The sequence below is a fragment of the Cucumis melo genome, chromosome 7, assembly GCF_025177605.1.
Source record: "Cucumis melo cultivar AY chromosome 7, USDA_Cmelo_AY_1.0, whole genome shotgun sequence".
NCBI classification, from domain to species: domain Eukaryota; kingdom Viridiplantae; phylum Streptophyta; class Magnoliopsida; order Cucurbitales; family Cucurbitaceae; genus Cucumis; species Cucumis melo.
The window spans coordinates 21566142-21593786 of record NC_066863.1 but is presented as its reverse complement, the minus strand read 5'-3'; the positions used below and the strand labels follow the sequence as shown (position 1 = coordinate 21593786).

The following is a 27645-nucleotide window of genomic DNA, read 5'->3' as shown; positions in this document are numbered from 1 at the left end:
AAAATACATTTTTATCTCAAGATATCATTTTTTTTCTTTTCAATTTTTAAAAGGAAAAGAAATATAATAATAATAACGGCTCAAATTCTCTGCCTAAAATAGCAATAAACAAAAATAAAAGTGAAACTTTTTAAAATTGTATAATCATTTGACTACATATATAAGACTTAATCTGTTTTTGAGCATTTTATTGAAAATAGAAACTAAATAAATCTCCCAGACATGTAATTGTATTAAAAATAAGAATAAAAATATACAAATATCCTAAACCCCCCCTCTTGATTTAACAATTAAAACAGACAACAAACAAGTAGAGATAAGTCTTCCAAATTTAATCAAACTAGTAAACTTAAAATTAATAAAAAAATAAAAATCAGTTAGAGAGAAAGAGAGATCCCTAAAAGTAAAAGCTTTTTCAGAGAAAGAGAGAGACCAATTAAAGGTGTTGTGTAAAGAAGAGATGAGAGAAAGAAGGAACAAACACAACCATATGATCATATAAGGAGAGATGTAAGAAAGGAGGCAATATATTTAACCTAAATGTATAATACGATTAGATTCAACAACAATACATATGTACCAAAGGATTCAGACATGTACCTGTGTAACCTCACCCAAAAGTTAACCAATCTTTCTAACTCTTAACATTCATAATAATAACTGTTTCACTTCATTTCTGTTCAACCATACTCTTTTTTTTTCTTCTAATCAATAAAAACAATAAATTGTACGCCCGATTCATTTTTGTTTCTACACAGAAAGGACAATTTTTTTTTTAATGTTTTTCTGGCACCCATTATTCAGAGCAGTGATGTAATGGTGGATTCAGAAAGACATTCAGTAACAACATTTTCAGCAAAACAGTTAAAAACTTATTGCAGAGAGTTATTATTTAGGAACTCAGACCAATATAGTCGCTGGAAATGGAATTAAAGCTTCAATATCATAATTATAGGAAAAGAAAAACAGTAAAATATATGTAAATAAAGCTATGGAAGTATAAAACTTTGTACCTGATTATGCAATGCTAATTCAAACATAACTCAATACATATATGTATTATACGTATTATACAAAAAGGTTAGATATTTGAAATACTACAACCAAATCAAACCAATAATATTTGGCCACCTGTGTAGAACTTAAAGATGTAAGCACCTCAAGATTCTACATATTGTCTAGGCTTAAATTTCACCACCACACTTCAACTTTGGTAGAAGAAGAAGAAGAAGAAGAAGAAGAAGAAGAAGAAGAAGAAGAAGAAGAAGAAGAAAGAAAGAAAGAAAGAAAGAAAGAAAGAAAGGAAGAAGATAAAGATAAATAAAAATAAAAGGTTATTCCAAATTCAACGTGAACTAATTATTCTCTCCACTTGTGAAGAAAGGCCATGTCAGAATTTTCAATATGTTCCTATCAATTATTAACCCCCTTTTAAAGTTGGAATTAAATTTGAAGATCTAATGTCAGAGAGGCATTAGAAAAAACTGAATGGAAATAAACTGCCCCAAAGATACAAGGTTTTGTAGAGAGAGAGGGTATTAGACAGCATAAAGTTAAATAAAACAATAATTGAAAAGGAAAAAAAAAGAAGATTTGGAGAAAATAATCTATTGGGGAGGGGAGGGGAGGGAGTACAAGAGTACAAAGTATCGCAGCAAATTCAGTAATGATATTGGCAGAGATCTTTAAAATCTTATTTAGGAGCAAAAGAGTAGGCTAAGTTGCAAGTGGCCTCTACTGCTTGCTGCTTGCTTCTGATGCTGCCACCATTAAAGACCTCAATTGGATCTCTAGTTTTTCTTTTATAGCACTTTGATGATGTACTGTTCCATTCATTTTCCGTAGGCATAACACACAGCCTTTTTCTCTCTCTCTCTATCTCTCTATAAAATGTTGATGTAGAAAGAGAATTGCGCAACAACAGCGTCAAAGGAATTGGGGAAGGGGTGGGTTTCTTCTGTTAAAGTCATCTGGGGTTTGCCTAGTCAAGTGGGTATCTATCACAAAAGGAGACATAACTCTCAAAAGCTGTGCTGAGAGAGAGAGAGAGAGAGGGAGAGAGAGATGGGTTAGGCTGTGGGATTGGAATTACTGGGTTTGGTTTTTGATTTGTAGATTTGGGGAATAGTTGGGGAGGAGGTGGGGGATGGAATTGAAGAAAATGAATGGCAGAACTTTTTGGGAGAGGCAGACGAGGCGGCAGCAGCTTCATCAGCAAGAGCAGAAGCAACAGGTTACAGAGTGGTGGCAGCAGCAGCAATTGCAGAAAGAAGAAGGAGAGAGAGAGGAGAGAGAAGAAGATAGAAGAAGCCATTAGGATTAGGAAAAAGCACTGCCCGTTTAAAGCTGGAAGAAGAAAAGCAAAACAATCCGAGTCTGGATCCTCAACGAAATCGCCCTCATCATCATCAAAACCAGATTCTAATTTCGAGGCATGTAGAAGGAAAAGCAGAGGAAGACGACCAAGATTCTCCACCCCACCACCACCAAGACCACCACCACCACCTTCCTCAGCACCAACCGCATCCTTTCAATGTGCACCAGAATCAGCATCTTTTTCTTCAAAACACTCACCAACAAGACCAAAATCTACACAATTACGACGCAGTTTTAGATTCACAGTCACAACAACCCCACCAGCAACAAGCCCCCAAAAAACGTTCTTACTTTCAGCTTCCTCCTCCTCATCCGGTGGCGGCCCCTGCCGCCTCTGCCTCCACGTTCGCCGACCAGAGCATCGAATATGCGAGAAAAATGGGAGAGAGCCACCGCCAAACATCGACGTCGTCAAGGTTGGGGATGAGAACCGGCGGCGGGGGTGGGGAGATTGTGGAGGTTCAAGGAGGCCACATTGTTCGTTCCACTGGAAGAAAAGACCGTCACAGCAAAGTTTGTACAGCCAAAGGTCCAAGAGACCGCCGCGTTCGCCTCTCTGCTCATACCGCCATCCAGTTCTACGACGTTCAAGACCGCCTCGGGTATGACCGACCCAGTAAAGCTGTAGACTGGCTAATAAAAAAGGCCAAGGCCGCCATTGATGAGCTCGCCGAGCTTCCTGCATGGCATCCGAGCACAGGAAACGCATCCACACAGGGGGAGGAGCAGCAGAGTCTGAATGATGAGAACGAGAATCTACTTTCAGTCCAACGCGATGTGTTCAATTCAGCAGGTAATCGGAGAGCGACGGTGTTGGGGAGTGACAGTAGAGTCTCAGAGTTTCCTCTGCAAAACTTGCAGCATACCCAAATGGGGGAAGGCCCAAATAGCAGCACCTCAAGCTTTCTCCCACCGTCGCTGGACTCGGACTCCATTGCTGATACCATCAAGTCGTTCTTCCCTATAGGCACGGCGGCAGCGGCGGCCGAGACGACTTCTTCATCGATTCAATTCCAGAATTACCCACAAGATTTGCTTTCTAGGACGAGTAGCCAGAACCAAGATCTGCGGCTTTCTTTGCAGTCTTTTCAAGACCCAATAGCTATTCACCGGCATCATCATGCTCAGCACCAGAGTCAAGGTCACCAGAATGAGCACGTCCTGTTTTCCGGCACCGCCCCGTTAAGCGGGTTTGATGTGACCACCGCTGGTTGGACTGAACACAACAGCCTCAATCCGGCGGAGATTAGCCGGTTCCCGCGGATAACTTCCTGGAACGCATCTGGTGCAGAAACTGGTAGTGGCGGCGGAGGTGGGATCAGGAGTGCGGGCTATGTATTCAACTCGCCGCACTTGCCAACTGCGCTGCCACCTTCACAACTTATGCAGCCATTGTTTGGAGAAAACCAGTTTTTTTCTCAGAGGGGACCCCTTCAGTCCAGTAACACACCTTCAATTCGCGCTTGGATTGACCCATCACTTACACCAACTGATCATCATCAGCATCAAATGCCACCATCAATCCACCAATCCTCCTACGCAGGCTTAGGATTCGCCTCAGGCGGATTCTCTGGGTTTCACATTCCAACGCGAATTCAAGGTGAGGAGGAGCACGATGGCATTTCAGACAAGCCATCCTCTGCTTCCTCTGATTCTCGCCATTGATTTGATAAAAAAATCCCAAGATTTTCTCTTCTACAGGTCCTAACTTCAAAACCCACCTCTCAAATTTATCTGAATCCTCAACACCATTGGTCCTAACCTCAGCTTCTCTACTACTTTTAGATGATTTTGTTATTGCAGGTGTGCGCATCTTCAATTAGAAAAGCCAAGGTTAGCAGCACCACTGTCAAGCCACCACATGGTTTTCAAGAGGGCAGAATTTTGGGTCGTTTTGTTTCAATGGCCTTTACCATGGAAGTAGTGATTCTGAGTACTTTAGTTCTTATGGTCCATGGTTTATTTAGCTTCTGTCAGTTGTTTATGTTAAGGTCTAATCTTTGATGAATCTCTTGATGGAATTGTCTTCCTTATTTGTTTCTGTAGCAAGACTTTTAATATTCTGATTACTTTTTTGAATTAATATTTCGATTTTAGTCTCTGCTATGTTCTACTTTCCCCTTCTAAGCAGGAAACTGATTCTGTTTGTGGTATTGTCCCTGAATTCTGAGCTTAACATTAACAGAAAAAAAAAAAAAAAAAAAAAAAAAAAAAAAAAAAAAAACTAGAGATTTTTATGTTTTATGCATATCTTGACCTTGTTGTGCTTATCAGCTTTGGTTAAAGAAGATGGTAAATGTTTTCTTGTTCTGAAAACGAGAGGAATAGTTAGTTCCTTTTACCTGATTAAAGAAGCTAAGCTGTTGCCTATATTGGATAAGCTAATTGCTATTCACTGCAACTATGATGTTTGCTTTAGTGAATACAAGGGAAACTTGTTCTGTCTCAGCAACTTCCTTAAAACCTGCACAAAGAATTATAAGAATAAATCTTTCACTTCTTTTTCATTGACTGATTTTTGGGGCACATTAGCAAATGACAAGTCATTTTCTGATGACTGTAGACAATTGCTAGGAAGTTGTAGAACTAACAAAATCCAGCAAGTCCAATATTTTGGTTCCTAATCCTGAGCGTTAAGTTCAAAAATTTTGATCACAAAATTGGCAAAAGATTTTGGGCAAGCTTTCCTTTTAAGCCTCCTTGAATGATAAGCTTAGAATCTGAATTCTAGTATGAACAGGAAAGCACAAGAAGGCTGATTCTGATAAACCCATTGAAATTAGGATTCTGTTCTTATCTGGACATCAAGTTGGAGCTTATCACCAATCTTGAGGATCCGGATGTGCTCATGTTACTAGAATTGGATTCCTGTTTCTCAGTCTTGGTATAAGGGCTAGTATTTCCTTCTGAAACAATGTTTTTTTTAGGTTTGATAGAGAAAAGGGAACTGATCATAACTCAATAAGATCCTGTGGTAGAGGAATCTGAAATATGGCACCATATTCAATATGAATGTGATAGATAGCGTGGCTGTTAGACCAAGTGGGGTAGAGTGGAGTAAATCTACTGGACAACCAAGAAAGAAGGGTATGAACACAAAAAACCCCAATTATAGAAGAATATACAGATGGATACCACCTAATTATTTTGCTTCACCATCTGTCTATGGTCCCCACCCTGTTGAATTTCAGAATCTAGCTGGAATGTTCCTCTCTTTTCCTTTCCTCTATTGCAGGCTCTTGGATAGAAAAATTGTCTCATGTGGAGATAGTGACAATGCTCAGCTTTAGTTGGTGCTTCTTTAATTCAGTATATGCAGAGCAATAAACCCAAAGCAGGGGAAGTGTAAATAGACCACTTAGGTTCAGACACCTTGTGTTCTTCTTTCTTGAGAATAGCAAACTAATCAGGGAAATGCTCAAGAGGAAAAAAAAAATGATGAGATACAAAGCATGTTTTTTCATAGAAGATATGAATTTCTCTTATTAGGCATAATAATAGAAATTCACACTACAAAGCAAGCCGGGTGAAATTATAGAGAGAACTACCAAATTCATATCATTGAATTTGTCAGTTGGTTTATGAGTTTGGGTGACTATATACAGAAATAACCTTCAGCTTCTTGTAGCTTGTTTCAGCAATTGGATATAGCAGAATTTTTGGCCTTTGAACTCCCCTTGCTGTTCAACGAAGAATGTCCAGCTAAGTTTGAGACCTTCAACCCCGATTGATATGTCACTTTATTGACTTTGCTTGTTTGTTTCATCTGCACCTTCTTTGGAATGGTGGGATGAGTATTAGCTCGGATCTCCCAGGGCCGAGCAGCAATCCATCTCTCCTTCCAGCTCCATCCCCAGTTTTCTTTGTCAAGGCTGTACGAAGCCGGGCTCAGATCTAAGATGGAATTGGCCCTCCACTGCATATGGGTTCACCATTAAATAATAATAACAGAAAATTAACAATACTCATTCGTAAGACTTTGTTTGCAGACAGGAACTGATTTCAAGCTGATAAAGAACTCTTATTTGCCACATGTGCAAGATATGTCTCTTGTTTACCAACTGCTTTGGAGTCTCGTTGATTTACATGCCAAGTTTGTTTCCATAATTGGTAAATTTGGCTTGTTCGATGTGTTCACTCATCATTGTGCTTAATTTGCATAATAAGAAAAGGTTAAAAGCGAAATGGTTTCCTAAGAATTAAAAACGGCCACAAGTAATCATCTATGTCAATCGAAAAGGAGCAAAGAACTCTCACATTTATTTCAGAAAAACAGCTTATATAAATGAGTTCATCAACACTTCGCTTTTTTGAACGTCAGTTTTATATAATTTCAAAACCTACATAAATAAAAATATCCTTTTAGAGTTCTCTTGTGATCATTGAATAATTCGAACAAGTAATGGATGATAAAAGAAGTGGTGATCTAATACAGTCAATTCTTTTAATGATACAATAGTTTGAGCACGCAATAATTTAAGGAACTTTAGTCAGTTAAGAAATCCCATCAATAAACTAACATTTACTATGAGATCAATTATATTAAACTAAAGTCAATAGGTGACAGTTTTTTTCTTTTTTTTTTTTTTTTTTTTTTTTTTTTTTTTTGAGGAAAGGTGATTAAGTCAAGATACTAATAAAGGTTTTAATTTATTTCTCTCAACTTTCCTCCTTATTTTATCTTGACCAGTGCTTTGTTTAGTACACTCAAACTTTAGAAGTTCATTTTGATAGTATCATGAAATATTCTAAATATATTTACGAAAAATTTTTTCAATACCATGTAGACTTATGTTTTAGGCCACTTCTCGAGTCTATCATTAATTTCAAAACATGTGGTTTATGAACTTTTTTAAATACAATGTAAAATATTCAATGATAAGCCCCAAAACAAAATCCAAGTATCTATGAAAAACAGAAACACTAATAAAAAAATGGAAGATAATAGGGCCAACGGAAAATAACTGCAAGTTTTTCAACCAAAATAAAATTTAAATTGAAGCGAAATTCTTGCCAAAGTCAAATCGTCACCGATCAATCTTTTACCATTCATAGTCATTGAATAATTAAGTAGGAAAGGTTTAGAGTTTAAATGATGTATGATTCAAAACCCTTTATTAGCTTAAAATTTTGGTCAATAATCATTTTTTTTTATCAAAATCGAGGAGGAAAATTCAAACTTCTGACCTTTTTTCTTTTGAGCATGAATTTTAAAAAATTGAAGTATATGTGACTAGAAGATTCAAACATTTAGCCTCTTAGTTGAAAGTATATGTTTTAGATGGTTTATATATGTCCAGGTTGGTACAACTAATACAAACAATAATTTTAGCTGTGTCAGAAATTTTTTTGTTAAAAGAAGACATTATAAAGAACAAATGTTAAGAACCAGTTTGTTAAGTAAAACTAATGTTTTCTTCACTTTTCAATTATATTTATAAAAGTTAGATTTCAATTTGCTATAATTAAAAGAGCACTATTCAATTTAGGTTCGTATGGGATTGATGAAGGCATGAAGCATACCTGATGAGAGAATGCGTAAGCCATAGCCCGCTCCCGTCTTACAGCAGCTTCTTCTCGTTGCTGAATCTTGAAAAGTATTTCCTCCTTTGTTTCTGACCCACCGGACCATTCTGCCTGTGATGGTTGAACATCACATAAAAGGATGTTATCCCTCTTGTAAAAGGCAATTATGTTGAAGATAAAACTTAAAAGATACCCTTTAGCTATAAATAAAGTACTTTGAAAGAAAAATAAAAAATTTCCCTCTGGAGAATGACAACTTTATTCAGAAGAATCGTGTTCTTTAAGAAAATAATTAGACTTCAAATTTTGACAAAGATTATTGAATTTTTTTTAATGTGATGGTTGAACATCATAGTGTTCAATAGTTCAAGAAGGAAAGTCAATGGTACTTACCTCAAGTTCATGAATTTTAGCCTCAAGCTTCAGCTGATTTTCTAGTTTCTTTTGCTTGACTCGATATTCTGTAACCATACAGAGTCTACGTGCTCTAATTTCTTGCTGCATTCTGCTCCATGAATGAATGAAGCTTGACACTTGTTTTGTAGCCGTTTCACCTTGAACTAGATCCTGGCATCTCTCTGGCACTTTCGAATCATGTACGTCCTTTCTAGCCTGGACAACAAAAGATTAAACCATCTCATAAAAAACGATTTATAAATTTGTGATTACCATTGGGCTACATGTGGGTATCTGAAATAAATCATAGACAATGTTGGACTCTCCATAGGTTAGCATAAAAATCTGCCGTATCAACATTGTACAAAATTATGTGTTAGGTGTTAGGCAATCACAAGTATTGTGGGTAACGAAGGCCCAAAATGATGTGATAATGCCTGAAGAATTCATCTTTAAATATGAATCATTGTTCAAGTCTATATCAACCAACTAGAATGATGCAAATTTGGAGAAAACTTAAGTCTAAATATGCCTGGACCGTAAGATGTTTCAGCATCACAAACTATAATATCTTAAGTTGAGTGAAGGAAGGCCTCAATAAAAAGTTATCACGTATCAGAATCAAAGTAGTTCAGGACTCTTTGTTAGCTCACAAGAAACAAGAAGACTATGACTTATGAGTTCGGTGTTGTTGCTGCTATCATTTTGCATGCTCTTTCTTAATTTATTTGGTGAATTGAAAACCATGAACTGAGAAGTGGCAATAATTTTCAAAATAATGCAATTGAAAATTTACCAAAAGATAGGACACTAATAGGAATCTGGTCTCTGAAGACGCAACTCCGGAGTTTATAAATTATAACAAGGGCAAAAGTTAACTAATAAACTAGATCCAGGGGAGCTGGTAATTGTCATAAAGCAACGAGGTAAAGTCACGGGGAACAGCTCAATAAAAAAAAATAATAAATAAAAAAAAAAAAAAAGCAAAATCGATGAGTAACAAGCTATTAAGCATTTTGAATTCAATATACCGTAAATGTACGAAATGCATTTTGAATTCGAGTTGCAGCTAGATCTTCACTCTTTCCATGAGGGAAACCATTGGATTTTCCCGTCTTTACGTGTACCTGACCAAAGAGAACAGGGACAGAGAAACTTACAATAACTGGATTGCCATGGAATTGAGGTTAGGATGGTTGTGAAAGGAGTTCCAGTTATTGTCACATAGGAGGAACATTTCCATACTACTCTACCAGCTTTCTTTTTTTTCCCGATCTGCCATGGAAATCCTTTCACTACCATCCTAACCTCAATTCCTTCCCAACTACATAGGAGGAACATTTCCATACTACTCTACCAGCTTTCCATTTTTTTTCGTTATCTGCCATGGATATCCTTTCAGCAACATCCTAATCTCAATTCCTTTCCAACCCTTGTGGTGGAAGAACCACCCACCACAAGAAAGAATAATGGAAAGACTATTTCTGTAGCCTTCGTTCATATTTTCAAAAGATAGCAAATGAAAGAGAAAGCTTACCTGTTCTCCATTGCTTGTAACACGTTTCACCTTCCTTTGCTTGAATATTGTCCAAAAACAGTTTGCTGGACTCATCCGTACTCAACCAGAATGCTAATCAAAATGGAAAATGCAAAGTGCACAAATTAGAGTTTCATATTCCTACTCTTCAGTCTTCACAGACAATGTAAAATAGATTATATGCTCTCCTGGTGTGTAAACAGTACATGCCAGGAAAAACCATGAACTGAAGAAATCAAACAAATCAAGAGAATTGTCACAAAAACCTAAGAATAAGTCAAAGCCATAACAAATATATCTCCCATCATCGCCATTAGACCTAATGATTTTCTCTTCCTCCATTGCATTCATACTTCAAAGATATTTCACAATCTAAAATTGGGAAGTACGGTGCACAGAGATAAACCAATATGAATGCTAATCAAAATGGAAAATTCGAAGTACAGAAAATTTACCAAAGGCACATATCCATACCCTTGGCAGATATTTCAATGAATAGATAAAATGTGGTTTACTGAAATATGAACAATGCAGACAATCCTCCCTTCCCCCACAGATTCACCAAATGAAGAAAACCAATAACCATGAACTGATCGATACCATAAAAGAAACAATAGAATAAATACAAAAAACAACAATTAAATGAACAGACTTCCCTCATCATCACCATTAACCGGATGTTAAAAAGGAAGAGAGAGGTTACCAGAGGAGAAGCAGGAGGTAGCGTAGTGTGTGGGAGGGAGTAGAAATAGAAGGTTAAGTAGAATGCAAGAAAAGGAATAATAGTGAGAAACAGAGAGCAAAAGAAACATGGATCGGTCGATGAACATGGTCTTGGAACTGACAGCGCAACCACAACGAAGCCGTTGTTTCATCTCTGGAAGATGAAGGGTCACCTCTGTAATGGCCGAGTGAGGAAGAAGTGTGATAGCAGGAACTAGAAAGGGTCAGCTCTTTGTTTGGCAAGAAAAAATTCAAAAACTTGGTTGGTCCCGGCGGGGCTCGAACCCGCGACCTTCGGCTCATAAGACCAACGCTCTAACCAACTGAGCTACGGGACCATTTTTGTTTAATGAAATCATAAACATTAATTAGTTTTGTTAAATAATAATAAGTTCCACTCTTTTATTATATTGTTTTCATATTGAATCTTCTACTCTCGATCCAAATCGTGTCATCAAGTAGTTGTTGTTTTTTAGTACTCAAGGACAACTATATTGATTAAAAAAGGAGAAAATGAAATAACCCAACTTGTTCCATCTCACTCTACATATCTACCACCAAGTAATGTTATGACCTGAGTTACACTGTTCCATCTTTGTTCTTTACTTCACCTACACTGTTCCATCTTTGTTCTTTACTTCACCTGGATTAATTTCTTTGTTATTATGATCGATAATTTGGTTACACATCGTTTAAATTTGATCTTTTAGATTTGATGATTTTTTTTTAATATTTGGTACACAATTGTTTTGATCTAACTAAACGTTCTTTTTTTTTCAAAATTGTTTGGTACATGATCATTTACATTTGTTTACATAATAGTTTATTTTTTCAAGATTATTTGGTATCAATTGTTTAGATTTGACTAAACAATTTTTTTAAGATTCTTTGTACACGATTCGTTTAGATTTTGCTATTTTTTACACGATCATTTATATTTGGCTACCAAACCTAAATGAGTTTTTTTTTTCAAGTTTTTTATATTTAGTACACGATCTTGAACAACCAATTAAAAGTTTGAAAAATAATAAATTTTTTATATTTAATACACGATGTTAACTAAATAATAGTTTGGAAAAAAAGAAAAGAGAAGAAAAAGACGATGGAAATAAAGAATATCTTTATAGATTATTCAAACAATATAATATTTTTTTTAGTTAAGAATTATTGCTTACAAATACATTGTATTGATATTTTGTTTGATTTTTTTATCTCAACAAATACACCGATATGGCATAATCTTAGGAATCTAATGTTAGGAATGCAAAATTAATGATTTTTCATAAATAATTTATAAAATAAAAATGTTAATATGAAGAGAATGTAAAGAATTAAGTGTGTTTTTTTATAAATAATTTAAAAAATAAAAAATGATGTTGTTCTTTCCTCAAATAAATATCCTTTCCTCCGTTCTTTTCTCAAATCTCGGTTCTTTCCTCCGTTCTTTCCTCAAATCAATATTCTTCAAATTTTTGTTCGTGCAGCCATGTCGATTTTTTTCTCCATTTTGGTTGAGATCGCTTTCCATCGTTGCTTCAAATTAAATCTTTTAATTTATTTTCTTTAATTTCTTAATTTTTATCCTAATAATTAATTATTGCATTGTATTTGGCAAATTTTAGGGAAATATCGGTATGTGGTGCATAATAAATTGAATCTTTTAAATTCTTTTTCATTAATTTCTTAATGCTTATAATTAATTATCGTATTATCTTTTTAGAAAAAAATTGAATATTTGAAATTCTTTTTTCCTTAGTTTCTTAATTTTATCATAATAATTAATTATTGCATTATCTCTTACATGACTTTAGGGAGGGATTCAATTTTGAATCTATAATTCAAAAAATAAAAAATTGAATATTTGAAGTTATTTTTCGTTAATTTGTTGATTTTTAACATAACAATTAGGGAATGTTGAAACTAATTGAATATGTTTAGGGATTGTTGAAAAAATATAATAATTTTTTGATTTAGTTAATAATTATCATAAGTTGGTGTGTTTACAAAATTCGTGATATGTGGTATTTTGTTTGATTTTTTGATCTCAACAAATATACTGTATTTGTATATGGACAATTGACATCCATGGAGGGGTAATTTCGGGCCAAAAAAGTTGAAAAATATTTATGGCAGTTAGTTTTGCCATAAACCATAAAAAAATATCAGTTTGCTATTTTTCTATTTTCTATTCTCATATTTGATATTTCCACGGATTACTCATTTGTTTATAAAAGGACAGTTTTTTCAAAATTTGAAAAAATTTTGCCCCTTTGATTTTCACTTAAAAATATTAAAATCACCAAAGTTTTTCCTAATTACCTTTCTAAAATTTTCGTCCCTTTCTCAATATTCCTTCATTTAATGGGTCTCATCACCCAATTCTAAGTTCAGAGGATAGTGGGTCAAATCTAGTGGTTGTTCTGGGCTCGTGTTCATGAGGAGATAACGAGGATCAGAAAAGCTACGAAGGTAGGATTTTCTTCAACCTTAATTTCATTTTATTAGGGTAGTATAAACATGTTAATCTCTAATAAATTAGATACAATTAGAGTAAAGTTTCGATCCTTAACTTCGTTGTGTTTGTATGCCTTCCATCATTTCAATACTATTATAAGGAGCAAAAATGAATGATCGATATGAAATATAACGAGGCTTAAGAAACCCCACAACTAAATCCAAAAAGTTTTAAACCCAATTGCAAACAACTAATTCCATTAATCTAAAATATTGCATCCAATAGAATAACAGAGTGTTGAAATTTATGTCATAAAACTTGTAGTTTGTAATTACATTCAATAATGTGATTATTGAATTATTTATTAGTAAAATAGAATATTATAATCTTGAATCCAATAAACTAAGGTTTCGAAGCTATTTTGTAGACTTGAACTTTATGTAAAGATATAAATGTGAGTCAAGTTTGAGTTTATAACCTAAATTGTATATAATATACGAATAAGGTTGGACGTCTCGTTTCTAGTAACATTATGAATGCGGTCTACTTTGTAGTTAGTACAAATGATGTGATTTTGAATCATCCATATAAAGACATGAAAGTTGAGGCATCGTATATAAAGAGTTTGCGTAAGACCAGACCATTAAATAGTAGTTTTTACCTTATAACACCGTTGACATTTTAAAACTGCCTATTTATTTTAAGTTGATGACCTAGGTAACTTAACCTTAATAATCTTTAAGCTAACTATGAACTCCTGTTCACACATAATTATCTTGGATATGCATAGGGGAGAACAGCTCATCAACGTTGTCCCATTATGTCTCCCATTTCAAGGATATGATCGGATGGATAGCTAGGGACATATGGTGCAAGATGAAATTCACTCCTGACGTATTTAGAATTAGGTTGTTCCCTTATGCACTGAATCCAAGTCTTGGACAATGGACTCACCCTTTCATTGGCCCGAGAGGGATTCAGTTTATAGGTTGGACTTTAAACCAATTGTTCATTAGAAGATCGTACTTAAGAAACAAGAATAATCTCAAGGGTAAAACGGTAAATTGACCCAATTAAGATTACAAACAACTTCTGAAGGGTTAACTTACTAATCATGGTTATATCAGGTGGACATAAATATATCTATAGTGGGAAGAGTGCGGCTATGAGGTTTTAGTGGAATGACCTGTTAGTTAACAAATGTTGATTAGCTTGGTATAAAAGAGTTTGACCGATTAATCTCAGGTCGTTGGAGTCCATGATCTATAGGTTCACTAGGTCCCTCTACTAGCTCATTATGGTAATAAAATTTAGAATAAGGTGATCGAAAATTCGAAATTGTTCGAATTAATTTCGTTAAAAATATTTGATATTATTAACGAGTTTTTAGAAACAAATGATATTTAGATAAGATTTAAATATTGGAAAATTCGAATATAGATTTGAATTGATTCGATTGAATTAATCAGGATTTGATATAATATTAATATTTTATTAATATTAAATAATAAAATAATTAAAAAATTGATTTTTAGAAAATCAACTTTAAAAATAAAATAAATTAAGTTGAAATTTGAAATTTGAAATTTGAAATTGTATTTCCCTTCTTCATAAGATGATACATTCCACCTCTTCCAAAGATGGATGATCAATTAGGTCACCGATACTCGATTTTAGAAGGAACAGAGTGAGGGAGAAGGGAGTACAAGATGAAGAGAAGAGTGAGAGGGGAACATTAGAAGGAGTGGGGAACAATAGAAGAATTTATGTATCATGGTAGATGCATATAGTAATCTATTTTCATCAAACATAGTGATAAATTGCAATATTTTGTAATTATTTTTAAAAAATTTCTTTTTTAAAATAATTTTAACTATTTTTATTGGGTGTTTTTCTTCTTTTTCCCTAAAACATACATTTAGTTATTTCTTTTTTTACACAAAAAGAATATTGTTAGAGTCGTTTTTCAAATAATATAGGTTTAAAAAAACTTGAGCTTTTGTTACTACTAGTATTAAACACGTGCATGACACGTAAAATACAATTTTATTAATAACATTTCAAAGTACGAACCTAAATGCATTCTAAAAGAGTTTCTTAATTAAATTACTTTTTGTTTTATAAAGATCATAATTATTAAGTATAGAAAGAAATGCTATATATTAACCTTTTAGCAATTTAACTTTTAATTATTTGTTCGTAAAAATAAAGTGTTTTCAATTATACAAGTGTTATATATACAACATTTCTTCGTTATATACATATAATTGAAAATAATATATAGCAAATACATTTTTCTTTTATGGTTGATAAGAGTCATATTAGATTTAAAATGATATAATATGATAAACATAAAACAAATTATTGATTAAATACAAAATTTATATGTAACTAAATTAAATAAATATCGTTCTTATTTACACCTATAAAAATACTAAAAAATATAATAGAAACACGAAGAGTCACAAGTGGAATATAATAATAAAAAAAAGTTTAGTTTAATAATAATATAATAATAGGAGCATGAAAAAAAGAAGGAAAGCAAATATTATCTCTCTAAAAAAATCCAAAATTACATGTGACTTAACACTTTTAATCTTCGATCATGTCCACGAGGAAGAGTCTTAAAGATTCCAATGATTTTAGTAATTGAGTTGTGCTTCAAAGTTTATATTTTCATGAATTTTGGTGAAAAATAACTTTTCCAATTTTTTTTGCCTACATATAGTTGATTGCTTCTACTTCGATTCTTCGCTCACCAACTAATGTTTAATAGCAAACTTTTTGTTTTTAGTTATTGAGTAAATAGACACTATACTGTATTAAGCTATCTCAATCCCACCTTTTGTTTTTCTTTCCAACCCTTCCATATCTCTAAGATCAGACTACCATCAATATTGTTGAACATCAAACTTGTCATGGTATATTGTTGCAAGCAAGGATAAAGAACTTGTATAGTGAAAAATACAAATATAGTGAAGGAAGAAATAGATGATAGAAAGACTAAATGGTCTAGGAATAAATGATAAGGAACTAAATGATCTAAAACTATTCTATAATGAAATCCTTTCACTTCCTTCCTAACATAAAATTTCACTATTTTCCCAAAGAAAAAAAAACTTACAACTTCTCAATAATATTAGAATTAATTTATTTTCTCCTCAATGCAAAAATCCATCCATTATCTAAAAAAACTTTTAAAATTATACAAATAAGAAGAAATAAACCAAACCTATTAATTATTTAAAAATTAGAATTAATACTCAATTATTTAAATATAAAAAGAATATAAAACTTAAAAGAAGAATGGGAAAACAATACTAAATATAAGACAATGGCACATAAACTTTTATATATAGTATAGGTTATGGATTTTGAGTTGTTATGCAAAGCTACCGTTGATCAGGTTTGAATGAAGAGGCAAATGAACTATGAAGGTAAAGAAGAAGAAGGAAGTGATATTAATGGTCAATTCTTTAAATTTAGAATTCAAACCCTAAATCGAGAGAGTGAGAGAAACATGGTGAGGAATTTGAGGATCTAGAAAGGAAGTGGATGAGTTAGCTCAAGAGGACCGAGGATTTGGGTGACTAAAAAGATAGCAAACAATATTTCTTTATAGAGCTTTTAGATTTAACTTTCACCATTTTCAAATTCGATTTCTTCTCACACAACAACTAACTGGATCGAGAAAAATTCGGAGCTTCTTCCACACACACACACACACACACACACACACACAATCTCTTCCTTTTCAATCTTTCCTTCAATACAGGTATGTTCTTCCCAATTCCCTAACTTATTTGGATCCTCCAAACTTTTCATTTCGATTTGTATTGTTGTATTCAAGATTAATGGGCTTCTGGGTTCTATTCTCCAACTCCGCATTTGAAGTTTTTTTCATAACGACAAAGTCATTGAGTTAAAATAGGCAAAGTGGTTTTTGAGCTACTGTGTCTCGTCTATATCCATGTCTCAATTCTGGGTTTGTGTTAAATTTTATGAAGTGATATTTCGTGGGTGAAAAAAAAATTAGATGGAAGATTGCAAGAATGGCGCAAGAATATCAAACTTGTGACAGTGGCGGTGATGGTAGTTTGGGGTTTAGTATTATTGGTTGTAGTGGGAAATTTTCCAATAGGAAGTCAAAACAAAGGAGAGCTCCACAGAGAGGGTTAGGTGTAGCACAACTTGAAAAGATCAGGCTAGAAGAACAGCAAAAGAGAAATGCAAATGCAGTTTTTTCACCCCCATCTGCTTTATCACCCCCCAAAACCTTCTCTAAGCTATCTGTATTAGCTCCAAATTTGCATCCCACAAAGCAATCTTCCAGTAGTGTTCCACTAACCTCTCTATCTCCAACCAGTTTTTCTCCATCCAATTTTGTATTCAAGTCACCTTTGCCAAGCCACAATATTGATGATACAAACATCAGAACTCCACTGGTTCAATTGGAGAGTGGTGGTTTTGAGAATGAATGGTCAGATTTGCCAATACTTGGGCAAGGAGAGGTCCCTAAACCATGCAATCCATCAGAATTCATTCCTCGACAGGATAATTTGGTCTTTAATTCCAACTTGGGATTTCGATCCAATTTCGTTTTGACTCATGAATCCAACATCGATTGGTCTTCCCCAGGGTTGGTGCAAAAAGAACAGCAACATCGGTTATCTTCTTCTGCAGGGGTAATATAATTATCCATTTTTCGCTTGTTTGCCATCTAGACTTCCATCTGAATTTAAATGAAGACTTCCAAAACCATCATTTGAAGGATTTTACATGAAATGTGAAGGTGGACGGGTCGTCATCATTGTCCCTGCTAAACTTCCTTACAGAGCCCCCTTCAAACCAAAACTATCGTGGCAATCACACTGCAGTTTGGCCAGATCAGGTACAAACTTCATAAATTATTATACAGAAGCTGATCATTTGACATCGGACTTATCTTCAGATTGAATTTGTTCAACATAAACATGCCAATCTTCTAGCACTAACAAATAATAGGAGATTTTACTATTAGGATAGAATTCTGCAGATGTCTTCAACTTGCACCTTCCTAATTGAACTGTGGAAATTTTTGGCTTTTATGGTTCATTTATATTTGAATAGTGCATATTATGCTAGCAGGTACGTTTTGCATTTCAAATGAGAATGCATGGACCTGTGTCAAAAAAGACACGATGAGTGGGAGACTAACTTGAAATATGGTAACCGACAGTCACGAGTTACCCATAAAAGCTATAAGTTTGGATGGTGTTGAATTTCTCATATTCCCAATATCAGCTGACCAAACGGGCCAATGGTATGACCTTTAATGAGTATATTCATGTGTGGTGTAGATGTTTGGCACGAAGAGACCGTATGCCTTCTTTGTGGACAGCCCTGCAGGCCCTTCGTTCAATTGCAGACCGCCTATGGCTGCTCCTATGAGATCAGATGAATCTGCTTCTTGTAGTAACATTGGCCTCTACAGTTTTCCATTTCTCGAGTTCGTCAAATGTTCATCGTGTTTTCCTTTTAAAACTTTTAATTGTCGGATGTGCTTAGAGGAGTCAATAATTCTAAATCTTGTGTCTTTTACTTTTCAGAGAAGGTTCATCTTGTTCATCTTCATCCTCAGAACCAAATTCAAGGAAAAAAATGAAAGGAAATGTTTCTAGAGGAGATCTACCCACACTAGCCACTCCAACAACTACATGGATGTGCCAAAACTCAAAAATTAAGCACCTTTCAGGTCATGCTATGGATAGTGGCAATGAGTTCATGGATCTAGTATCACTGCCTCTTCTTCGAGTACGAAAAACAGCCAAAAAATAAAAAAAAAATAAAAAAAATAAAAAAAGAAAAGAAAAGAAAAGAAAAGAAAAGAACATTTACATTTCAACTTGTTCGTGTACTGGGTGGGTGTTTCTTTTTGCATTCTAATAACTTTTATGGTTTTGCATTGATTTATTGAAGGGAATCATGGAGTTCCCAACCTGTCCCCATCCAGCACCGAGTTGGCTCTATCGATTTCAACCATACTACCGATTTTTACCTCCAGCAATGGCACAAAATGGACAGACATCCCCCAAAACTTCGAGCATACTCAATGTTGAAGATAAGAGTGTTGATCTTAATCTGAAATTATAAACGCCACACTGCTCACCACAGTTTGTACTCCTTGCTTTGGAACCTTTTGCACAACAGTTCATATTTATGAGATCATTCAATAGTATGTTGAAGTTTCTTTACTTATTCAGATATGGGTTTGTTTGTTTTGTAAATTATGGTTCGTTTGAATTGATTTTTGTACGGTTTAATTTTTAAAATAATTCATTTTAAGATAAAATTAAAATGTTGGATATTTGTTTAAAATAAAAATAAGTTTTTGAAATAAACCGTTATAGAAAATATATAGCAATCAAATTTTAGAATAAATATTTATTTAATGTTTATCCCACCGTCTCATCTCATGCTCATGTATTGCATCTCATCTCATGCTCATTTTTTCCGTACACTTTTTCTCATCCAATAACTCACTCCATGGCTCCAATTTGAGGTTAGTGTTTCCTTTTTCCAATTTTTTTTCCTATCCATTTTTCACTTTGTGGTTCATACTCTCAGTTTAGGGTTTGCATTTTTCAGTATGTTCATATACAATTTACCTATAGGGATACGTTAGTGAAAGATGTGATCCAAATGCATGCCTTCTTGTTGATATTATATTGTTTCAAAAAATTTATTGATCTTATTTATATTTTGTCGATCGAGATTAATTTTTTTTTTTTTATGGTTATGTATTTACATTTCAAAATATTTGTACTTCTAAAATTGAATTGTCGAAACAAAAATTAATACAACAAAATGAAATTAATGTTTAATTTAAACTTTAATAATTTTAATTAATTAAAAAAGTTAATAATTTCAAAATAGCGTGTAATCAATCTCAAATTTTATATTTTTCTAAAAAAGATTCAAAATGTATATTTCTTTATGAAATTAGTTAATAATGTTTAATAGTCTTTTATGGTAATTTAACCTAAGTATAAACATTTTTAGTAAAGGACAAATCAAACACACTTTTATATAAAAATATTTATAAAGAGATTAAACCAAACATGTAATTATTAATATTTTAAATTTATTTTATAAGATTTGATTTGAGAGAGATTAAAATATTACAGAAGCCATCTTCCTGGCTAACAATTAATTGAATAGTAAGCTTGATAAGATATGTAAATCCAAAGTTATTGATCATCTATGCCTGATTAGATTCTTGTCAACTCTAACACTACTTGTTCATCAACTTGATGTAAATAAATCAATTTATATAAGTAAAACGACACCTCTCTTCTCTAAACTTTCACAAGAGTAACAATTTAGTGTTCACACTTTTGTTTATAACATTTTTTTAGTTTGTTTAATTTGAATTTTGTAACAATTTAACCATGCGTAAAAAAAATTCATAAAAAAATAAATGTCAATTTTTATTATCCAACGATTTAGACTTTGAAACTTCTAAACATGTTGAGTTTTTAATTAGCTTATTGGTAGTAAGTAGTCTTATTAGAACTTAATACCAATTTTTACACTAATGACTAAACAATTTCCACATGAATAGCACAGATTTTTCTTATATTGTTTCAGGAGCAAATTGCTTAATATGTACTCTATTTTCTTCTTCCATTATGTTTTGTTTGTTAATACAAAATGTACAAAATGTCTTTGCTAACTTTGACGGCTACTTTTCCAATATTTTAGATATGCAAATATTTTAATTTCGTCTTACGTTAGATAAGAAGATTTAAAACTTTTATTCTCAAACGCTCTTAGCTAATTTGAATACAACTAATCCATCTCAATTTTTTTTCTTGTCAATGGACTCAAACATCGTAGTGAGAAACATCATGAGATGAGACAATCGAATGATGTTAAAAAGATGGTGTTTTTTTTTTTTTGAAAAAAAATCAAGTATGAAAAGATGGTTAAACCTCATGAAAGGATCCTAACAACTTATACTTTTCCTGATCACTGTTTGATGGTCCATAAGTTTGCTTTAGTATTCTTTAATTAGCTACAAGCGTAAAATGATAGGTTGACTTATACAAATAATGAGACAGTAATTCCGAACAGAATTGAACCTTGATATTTCTATGAATTATTAATTATGATCCAATATGTTGATCATCTGTTTTTTCAAATTTCACTAAAATTTTACATGTGATTGTTACCTTTCTACCATGACCAACATATAAGAAAGTTTTTATCCCACAATGCAGTGCCTCGTGAAAATTGGGGGATTGACTCTCAATTTTCACTAAAGATTGAGCGAAGACCCAACAAACCATCGATTTAGAATTAACTTTATAGCATATTAAACTCTTGTAGTGTAGTCATAAAACAAACTATCGACTAGGGAACTTTTGTCTTTAAAGTGCTCAATTCTTCTTCATTTACCACTTCTAAATGGCAGGGAAGAACAGCTCTGTTCTTGATATTTCAAGGGTAATGAAAGGGGCTACGGGGAGATTTGAGAGCTCCCCATAATCCAGCCAAAAGGTGCCCCCTTGCACTACGTCCGTTTTACACTGTCACAAGTACCCTCTCTACCGCTCGTAAAGCTTGGGACCATGGCATGGGGCCTCTGAGTTTGGTGCCACCTTCTACAATAGTGAAAACTTTTACGCCTAGGAGAAGAAGCTTGCCCTCTGTACATTATAGCCATCAACTCAAACTCATCCATAATGTCACCATCACTTTGTTGGTTTCGTCTAATAATTTCTCTTTGAAATAGGTGAATCTCAAGACAGTGAGAATACAGAAATTCAGAGCAACCAGAATTTATAAATATCAGCAAAAGAATCAAAGGGTTATCTATAATTCTAAAGAATTCAAGGGAGGAAACTTGAAGTTTCTAGCCGAGGGAGGAAACTTTAACTAAAAAATGGATGAGTTTTCCTAACAATGTTTTATAGAGTGGTTTAGAGTTCAAATGAGAAAGTAAGCACAATTTTAAATAAACAGAAAATCAAATGATTATCAATAGCCACAATTGGTTGATTCAGAACTTAAATCAAACACAATCAGAGCATTCATTCAATATAGTGAGAAACCAGTCAATAAGCCAACAATAACCAGATGGAATGATGGCGAAATTTTATATACGGTAAACAATAAACAACAATAAACACAACCAGTATAGAATGTGTATAAGCTACAACAATAACACTAATCTTGATACTTCCCAATAAATTCTATATCAGCTACTACAGCACATTGCTTGCTTACACAATCATCCAAACCCAATAACACCAATCTTGGTACTTCAGACAGCAATGAACAACACATAATCGAACCAATTTCAGCAATGAACAACACCAACGCATAACCGAAAGTTGAGACCAATTTCAGACAACAATGAACAACACACCCCAACAAAAACAAAATGCTGATCGAACCACAATGAAATCGGTCGTTCCATCAAGAAATCCAAAGAAGAATGAGAATCAAAGAAAATCAAAGAAGGAGAAACCAGCTTACCGGTGATAAGGGATGAGAAATAAAAAAGGAGAAGTCGTAGGTGGAGTTGTCAGCGTGTTAGAGCTCTTAGTTAATTTTGAAAGTTCTCTTTTTTTCATTTAAATTGAAAACAATATTTTTGTTATAAAAATAAAAAGTGAATTAGTTACCAAACAACCATTTTCAAAAACCAAAAACAGAAAATGATTGGGTTACCAAATGGGTCCTAAATAAAATAAAACTAGAACAATATTTCTTAAAAGGGAAAAATGTAAATTCACATCAATGGTTCTATCAAATAAGACTAAGACTTATTCCACTTTCTTGTTTTCAATTTCTTTTTCTTTTTTTTGGCAATGATGTGTCCTTTCTTTTTTAGTTTTGAGTTCAACAAAATGCTAGGAGGTAGGGTTCGAAAATTTCACCTGTTGGTCAAGAGTACATGTTTTATATTATTTTTCCTACGTTCTTTGGTAACTACAACCGATTAACAAGTTATAGTATATTACTATAGAAAGATTAAGACTAAACAACTTATATCATGAAGCACGTTGGGTAATTTATACATCATTTTATTCTTATATGTACACTTAATATGAAACCTATTTTCATGTAATTCAGGATCTTCCATCCAATATAATATTTTACCCAATTTGTCTTCCATTTTCAGACTTGATTCTTACCTTCTGGGGATCCGTATCTCCAATTGCTTCATTTTTGAAATGAGATTTCAGTCCTATCCAGCACTGATAATAGTCATGATCCATGAATGGGGACTCGAGAGCCCAAGAACATACGCGAGGGATCAAACTTGATTCAAACATAAACGCCATTGTGCCACTAATTTTGTGTGGTCCAGCATCGTTCCCCCGAGCAATAGTAGCCTGGATATCAAAAGAATGCTCACGAGATTTCAACTTTTCATCGAAACGTAGAAGGAATTGTTCAGGGATTGATTAAAACTAAAATTCACGTACAGTTTGAACCGTGAGATGGGATAAAAGACCTATTAGTAATAATTTTCCTTTAATCATTCTATTTTTCTCGAACTTATTCCAACTACTATGTACAAAATACATATGCTAAAAGATAATGAAAATAATAATAAATTGATACAGGCCGATCCTATTTATTTTGAAGAAAGTTCAAGTGAAAATTAAATGAACAATGGAACTCACAAGAAGCAATGCGTACCTCATAAGTTTTAGTATCAGGACCATGGGGAGTCATGCAACTATGAAGGCTGGCACCTCCTGGAACGAACCCATCAGCTTTTGCCTGGAAAGATGGATCGGAAATTTTGAAGATCAAGAAAAATGAACTTAACTGAAATGAAAGCATACCCCTTGAAATGTAGAATCAGCACTATTTCAAGTAGTTATCGCAGTAAAGGGGAAGTCACACCCAATTTTCTGCCTAAATACAACACTATCAGTAAGGTAACAGGCAAATAGAGGATATATGTGTTAACAAATTGTTTATTCCAATTTATTTGGAACTCAGAATCTGAACTGGAATTGATGGGTAATATACAATGTCCGAATTGGGTCGATTAATTTTGATCGATATACTATACTATTATTTCCTATCAATAACGTCCACTCATCCAAATTACAATAAGATACAAATCTGTAAGTAGCGTAATTGAAAAGAGCAGCTTCTCATTCTCCCCCCTAAGCCTTTAGGTCCTGGCTTATAATCTAAAACAAGATGATATAAATTACCTCGTAGCCTCCATATATGAGACCCATAAATTCACTCATGCAGTTACGATGGTAATATGGAGGACGGAATGTGTGTTCAGCAACAAGCCATCTGGGAGGGAAAATGACAAAGTCGAGTAGTGCTACTCCAGGTTTATCAGTTGGCGCCGTTAATACTGCAACAAGGCAGTAGGATGATAATTCAGACCGTCACATAAAACACTTGAAATTCAAGGAAAGGTCAGGGATTTAAAAGCAGTATATTTAAAAGAGAAATGAGCTGATACATTGTATCCGAACCTGTATTTATTGATGGATCACTGTGATCAAACAAAACAGTATTATAAGGACAGAACTTACAGAGATCATACTGCAAGGAAAAGGATAAAAATCAGCTTTATTGAGGTGGAGTCGGCACTCATTTGCAAATATAAGTAAAATTAGTTCATATTATGACCAAAACAGCAAAAACCCTGTAAGAAATCACAGGCAGAAGCTTATTTCTAATTTCACAAGATGAAAATAATTTCAGCCTGCCCACCACAGCATAAGCAACACCCACCTTATACGGAACATAATTTCCATGCCAGGCAACTACATTAAAGGGAGAAAAGTCTTGTGTTGCAGTAAACAATTCCCCACCAAATTTTTGAATAACTGTGTAACCAGGACGCGGACTATTTTCAAACCAAGCTACAGGTGCAAGGAAATCCCTTGGTGCAGCAAGACCATTAGCACCTACATGTCAATAAAATTGGCGCTATATACTCCTTACATTATTTGAAAATGAAAATCTCAGAAAACAAGTTCCCAAAGTTTGGGAGAAAGGAAAAGGAAAAGAATATGGCATGAACCTTAATTGCTTGTTGTCAAGAAGATTAAGAGAAAAAGGTAAGATACCTATCGGACCAAGGTCAGGAAGCTGGAAATGACAACCAAAAATCTCAGCTACATAGCCACGTGATGGACCATCAGGCAAATAAACAACAAAGCGGAAACCTTGTGGTAAAACTACAATTTCGCCTGGAGAAACTTCAAGTCTACCACACTCTGTAGTAATCCACAGCCCTGCAGAACAAGAATACTCTATATGAGTCTAATCCTTATACCTTGCAACTTATAAGACACGGACATAATTTCGTTCCAATTTCATCATACAGTAGACTTTCACAACTCAAATGACAAGATGCAGAGAAAGTTTTAGAATTATGTAGCCAAAAGTAGGAAACATAAATATGGAATCAGCTTTTTATCTCTTTCACTAAATGGAATCAAATTTAAAGCACGCAAATCCAAAATTAACTAAATTTTGCAAATAAAAAAGAATCAGCTTGAAGACCACGATGCTTATAATTTTTAATAAAAGTAACCTGCAAAAATAACTCACTTCCAGTCTGAGGAACTATCAAGAAGTCGCCATCAGCATTACAGAACGCACAGTTCTCCATCGACTTATTGGCTGTGTACCTATGGAAATGGTCAACTTTTATTCAGTCCTAGCATTCAACCAATGGCCATTGTAAAAGGCATCTTTATTTGCTTTCTTCTCAAACTAATGCCGGAAAGAGGTATCAAAATTCGAAATTCAAATACTCAGTATTTGAATGTTTCACTGTTTCGTTAGTGTTAGTAAGGAACAAACACCATAAAGAAAATAAACAGAGACAGACTTGATGGATCATATCATCTGCACTGACAACATACCCCACCAATAAATCCGACAAACAACATCTTCCCATGAGAAATTTAATGATTGTTGGAAAAGAAGTGCCGAGCTAAAAGTAGTGAACCTTAGAAGGAATGCTGATGACATACTTACATGTGAATAGCAAACCCATGGCGGAGAAACGAACTGCCGGCTCCGCAGACAGTGTGCAGTCCATCAACAAAATCCACCGGTGAATCAGGAAAATCCGCCGGTTTCCACCTTAGCTGAGTGGGAGTCGATGAACAATTTGATGCATTAAATTCACTGATCAACTTCTCGTTTTTAGGCAAACGTTGTCTAAACGGTTCGTGCGTGACCGACGGCTTAATCCGATACAACCAACTGCACAACGAAAACCGAGATTCCTAAAAAAACAGACGAGGAAAGCAAAAAAGTGACATCGATTAGGAGAGAACTGAAGACGATAGAGCACCTGCACAAGTTGGCTTTACGAGGAGATGTGAAGGAAGTGCCGGAGATCTGCTCGGCGTAGAGGCCAAAAGGGCATATGAGAGGACTGTTTTGGGATTGAGGAAGAGCACCGGGAATCGCCTCGGAAGAGAAATGGTTGTTGAAGCCGGACAGGTAAGGGAGGTCGGAAGGAAAATCTCTGCCTTCCGTTTCGCCGACAGATTGAGCAGCCATTGAAGAATACGATGATCGATTGCAGAGATTGTCGGAACCTGAAGAGATCACTGGATAACTCATGGAAGTGGCAATGAACGGAGATTTCCCCACGTAATTGAACTCACGAGCGAAACCACGTTGTTCCGTGTTCGGACATCCAATCAGTCGAAGATGGAGGGAAAATGACAAAATATATATCAGTATATATAAAAGTTAGGAAGTTGAGAATTTTTTTAGCTTCAGTTTGAAGGCTTTTTTTTTTAGTTTTGTATTGGGGACAATTTTTTATTTATATACATTTAATGTTTGTTGTTTCTCCCATTCAGCGAGATAGAATTAACTTTTCGTTGTTATAACTTTTTTCAAAATTTTAAAATTTTTCTCTAATTAATTATGTCATTTAAATTTATCCAAATTAATTTACATTCCTCCATTTCCCTTAATTTTCCATCTTCTAACTATTTTCATTCCTTTATTTCATATTTAACTCTTTTGTATCCAACTTTTCAAATTCTTCCCTTTCAAATCTTTGGATATAAATACACTTTTTATTTTCATTCATGTTCAAAGTCACAACAAAATGCTAAAGCTGAATAAGAAATCAAATCATGTTTTTCTATTCTTTTCTATTTTTTTTTTATTTTTTTTGTCTATTCTTATTGTATATAGAAGTCTGTGTGTATATTCCTTCATTTATAGATTTCTTTTTAATATACAACATGAGTTATGGAAACCTGAACCACCAACTTCATGGTGGGCATGTACATATGTTTAATATGCTCTTTATGTTTAAGTCATGTAATATTGAGAACTTTTTTTTTTTTTAATGTAATCAAAGGAAATCTTGCTCATGTTTTTTTCTTCATTTAATTTTTTTATCAAATCTATTTTATTAATGAAATGGTTGAGTGACTTATACTTTGATTTTGTTAAAGCAATGTAAGTATTGTTGGAATTTATGCCCTATAATTCGTAATTTGTAATCATATTTTTCAATAAAGTCGTTATTGAGAAATTGAATACTATATTCTTAAATCCAATAAACATAGATCCCAATACTAGTTTTTAGTAAAATTGAACTTTATGTAGAGAT

At 33.8% G+C, this 27645-nt stretch overlaps 4 protein-coding genes and 1 non-coding gene across 8 annotated transcripts; 2 read left to right on the top strand and 3 right to left on the bottom strand.

Moving 5' to 3' along the window:
• Positions 1-698: 698 nt before the first annotated feature.
• Positions 699-4475, top strand: LOC103492921 (transcription factor TCP4). The gene is made up of 2 exons (XM_051086995.1): positions 699-4077; positions 4162-4475. The coding sequence occupies exon 1, from the start codon at positions 2755-2757 to the stop codon at positions 4039-4041; it is 1287 nt and encodes a 428-aa protein (XP_050942952.1). The 5' UTR covers positions 699-2754; the 3' UTR covers positions 4042-4077; positions 4162-4475.
• A 1340-nt stretch (positions 4476-5815) lies between these two features.
• On the bottom strand, positions 5816-10805 carry LOC103492919 (protein IQ-DOMAIN 10-like). 4 transcript variants are annotated; one of them, XM_017045699.2, is made up of 6 exons: positions 10539-10794; positions 9836-9928; positions 9330-9463; positions 8296-8514; positions 7900-8013; positions 5816-6292 (listed from the first exon to the last, which is right to left on the bottom strand). In XM_017045699.2, the coding sequence occupies exons 1-6, from the start codon at positions 10708-10710 to the stop codon at positions 6011-6013; spliced, it is 1014 nt and encodes a 337-aa protein (XP_016901188.2). In that variant the 5' UTR covers positions 10711-10794; the 3' UTR covers positions 5816-6010. The 4 variants fall into 4 exon arrangements, with proteins under 4 accessions (XP_016901188.2, XP_050942954.1, XP_050942955.1 ...); XM_051086997.1 differs by having other exon boundaries at positions 9330-9425; positions 10539-10683; XM_051086998.1 differs by lacking the exon at positions 10539-10794 and adding an exon at positions 10310-10531 and having other exon boundaries at positions 9330-9425.
• A 17-nt stretch (positions 10806-10822) lies between these two features.
• TRNAI-UAU (transfer RNA isoleucine (anticodon UAU)) lies at positions 10823-10896 on the bottom strand. Its single transcript has one exon. It is a non-coding gene; the product is annotated as a tRNA-Ile (tRNA).
• Positions 10897-16387: 5491 nt separating this feature from the next.
• LOC103492918 (uncharacterized) lies at positions 16388-19254 on the top strand. Its single transcript, XM_051086994.1, has 5 exons — positions 16388-17698; positions 17806-17904; positions 18353-18501; positions 18602-18806; positions 18972-19254. Exons 1-5 carry the CDS (start codon positions 17066-17068, stop codon positions 19143-19145), a joined length of 1260 nt encoding a protein of 419 aa, XP_050942951.1. The 5' UTR covers positions 16388-17065; the 3' UTR covers positions 19146-19254.
• A 3779-nt stretch (positions 19255-23033) lies between these two features.
• Positions 23034-26770, bottom strand: LOC103492917 (homogentisate 1,2-dioxygenase). The gene is made up of 9 exons (XM_008453479.3): positions 26359-26770; positions 26037-26267; positions 25605-25684; positions 25118-25285; positions 24780-24955; positions 24518-24587; positions 24239-24393; positions 23709-23792; positions 23034-23398 (listed from the first exon to the last, which is right to left on the bottom strand). The coding sequence occupies exons 1-9, from the start codon at positions 26631-26633 to the stop codon at positions 23159-23161; spliced, it is 1479 nt and encodes a 492-aa protein (XP_008451701.2). The 5' UTR covers positions 26634-26770; the 3' UTR covers positions 23034-23158.
• Positions 26771-27645: the final 875 nt, after the last annotated feature.

What these genes read in the sequence shown, in the direction of transcription:
- LOC103492917 (XM_008453479.3), bottom strand. Translation starts at nt 26,633, where the DNA reads ATGAGTTATCCAGTGATCTCTTCAGGTTCCGACAATCTCTGCAATCGA. An exon ending in CATGGGTTTGCTATTCACAT is followed by an intron (nt 25,685 to 26,036) that starts GTAAGTATGTCA and finishes CCATTTCCATAG; the next exon opens with GTACACAGCCAATAAGTCGA. An exon ending in TGATCCATCAATAAATACAG is followed by an intron (nt 24,394 to 24,517) that starts GTTCGGATACAA and finishes GCCTTGTTGCAG; the next exon opens with TATTAACGGCGCCAACTGAT.
- LOC103492921 (XM_051086995.1), top strand. Translation starts at nt 2,755, where the DNA reads ATGGGAGAGAGCCACCGCCAAACATCGACGTCGTCAAGGTTGGGGATG.
- LOC103492919 (XM_017045699.2), bottom strand. Translation starts at nt 10,710, where the DNA reads ATGAAACAACGGCTTCGTTGTGGTTGCGCTGTCAGTTCCAAGACCATG. An exon ending in ATGCATTTCGTACATTTACG is followed by an intron (nt 8,515 to 9,329) that starts GTATATTGAATT and finishes TTTGTTGTCCAG; the next exon opens with GCTAGAAAGGACGTACATGA. An exon ending in CTTACGCATTCTCTCATCAG is followed by an intron (nt 6,293 to 7,899) that starts GTATGCTTCATG and finishes ACCCATATGCAG; the next exon opens with TGGAGGGCCAATTCCATCTT.
- LOC103492918 (XM_051086994.1), top strand. Translation starts at nt 17,066, where the DNA reads ATGGCGCAAGAATATCAAACTTGTGACAGTGGCGGTGATGGTAGTTTG. An exon ending in GGTTATCTTCTTCTGCAGGG is followed by an intron (nt 17,699 to 17,805) that starts GTAATATAATTA and finishes TGAAATGTGAAG; the next exon opens with GTGGACGGGTCGTCATCATT. An exon ending in TACAGTTTTCCATTTCTCGA is followed by an intron (nt 18,502 to 18,601) that starts GTTCGTCAAATG and finishes TTTACTTTTCAG; the next exon opens with AGAAGGTTCATCTTGTTCAT.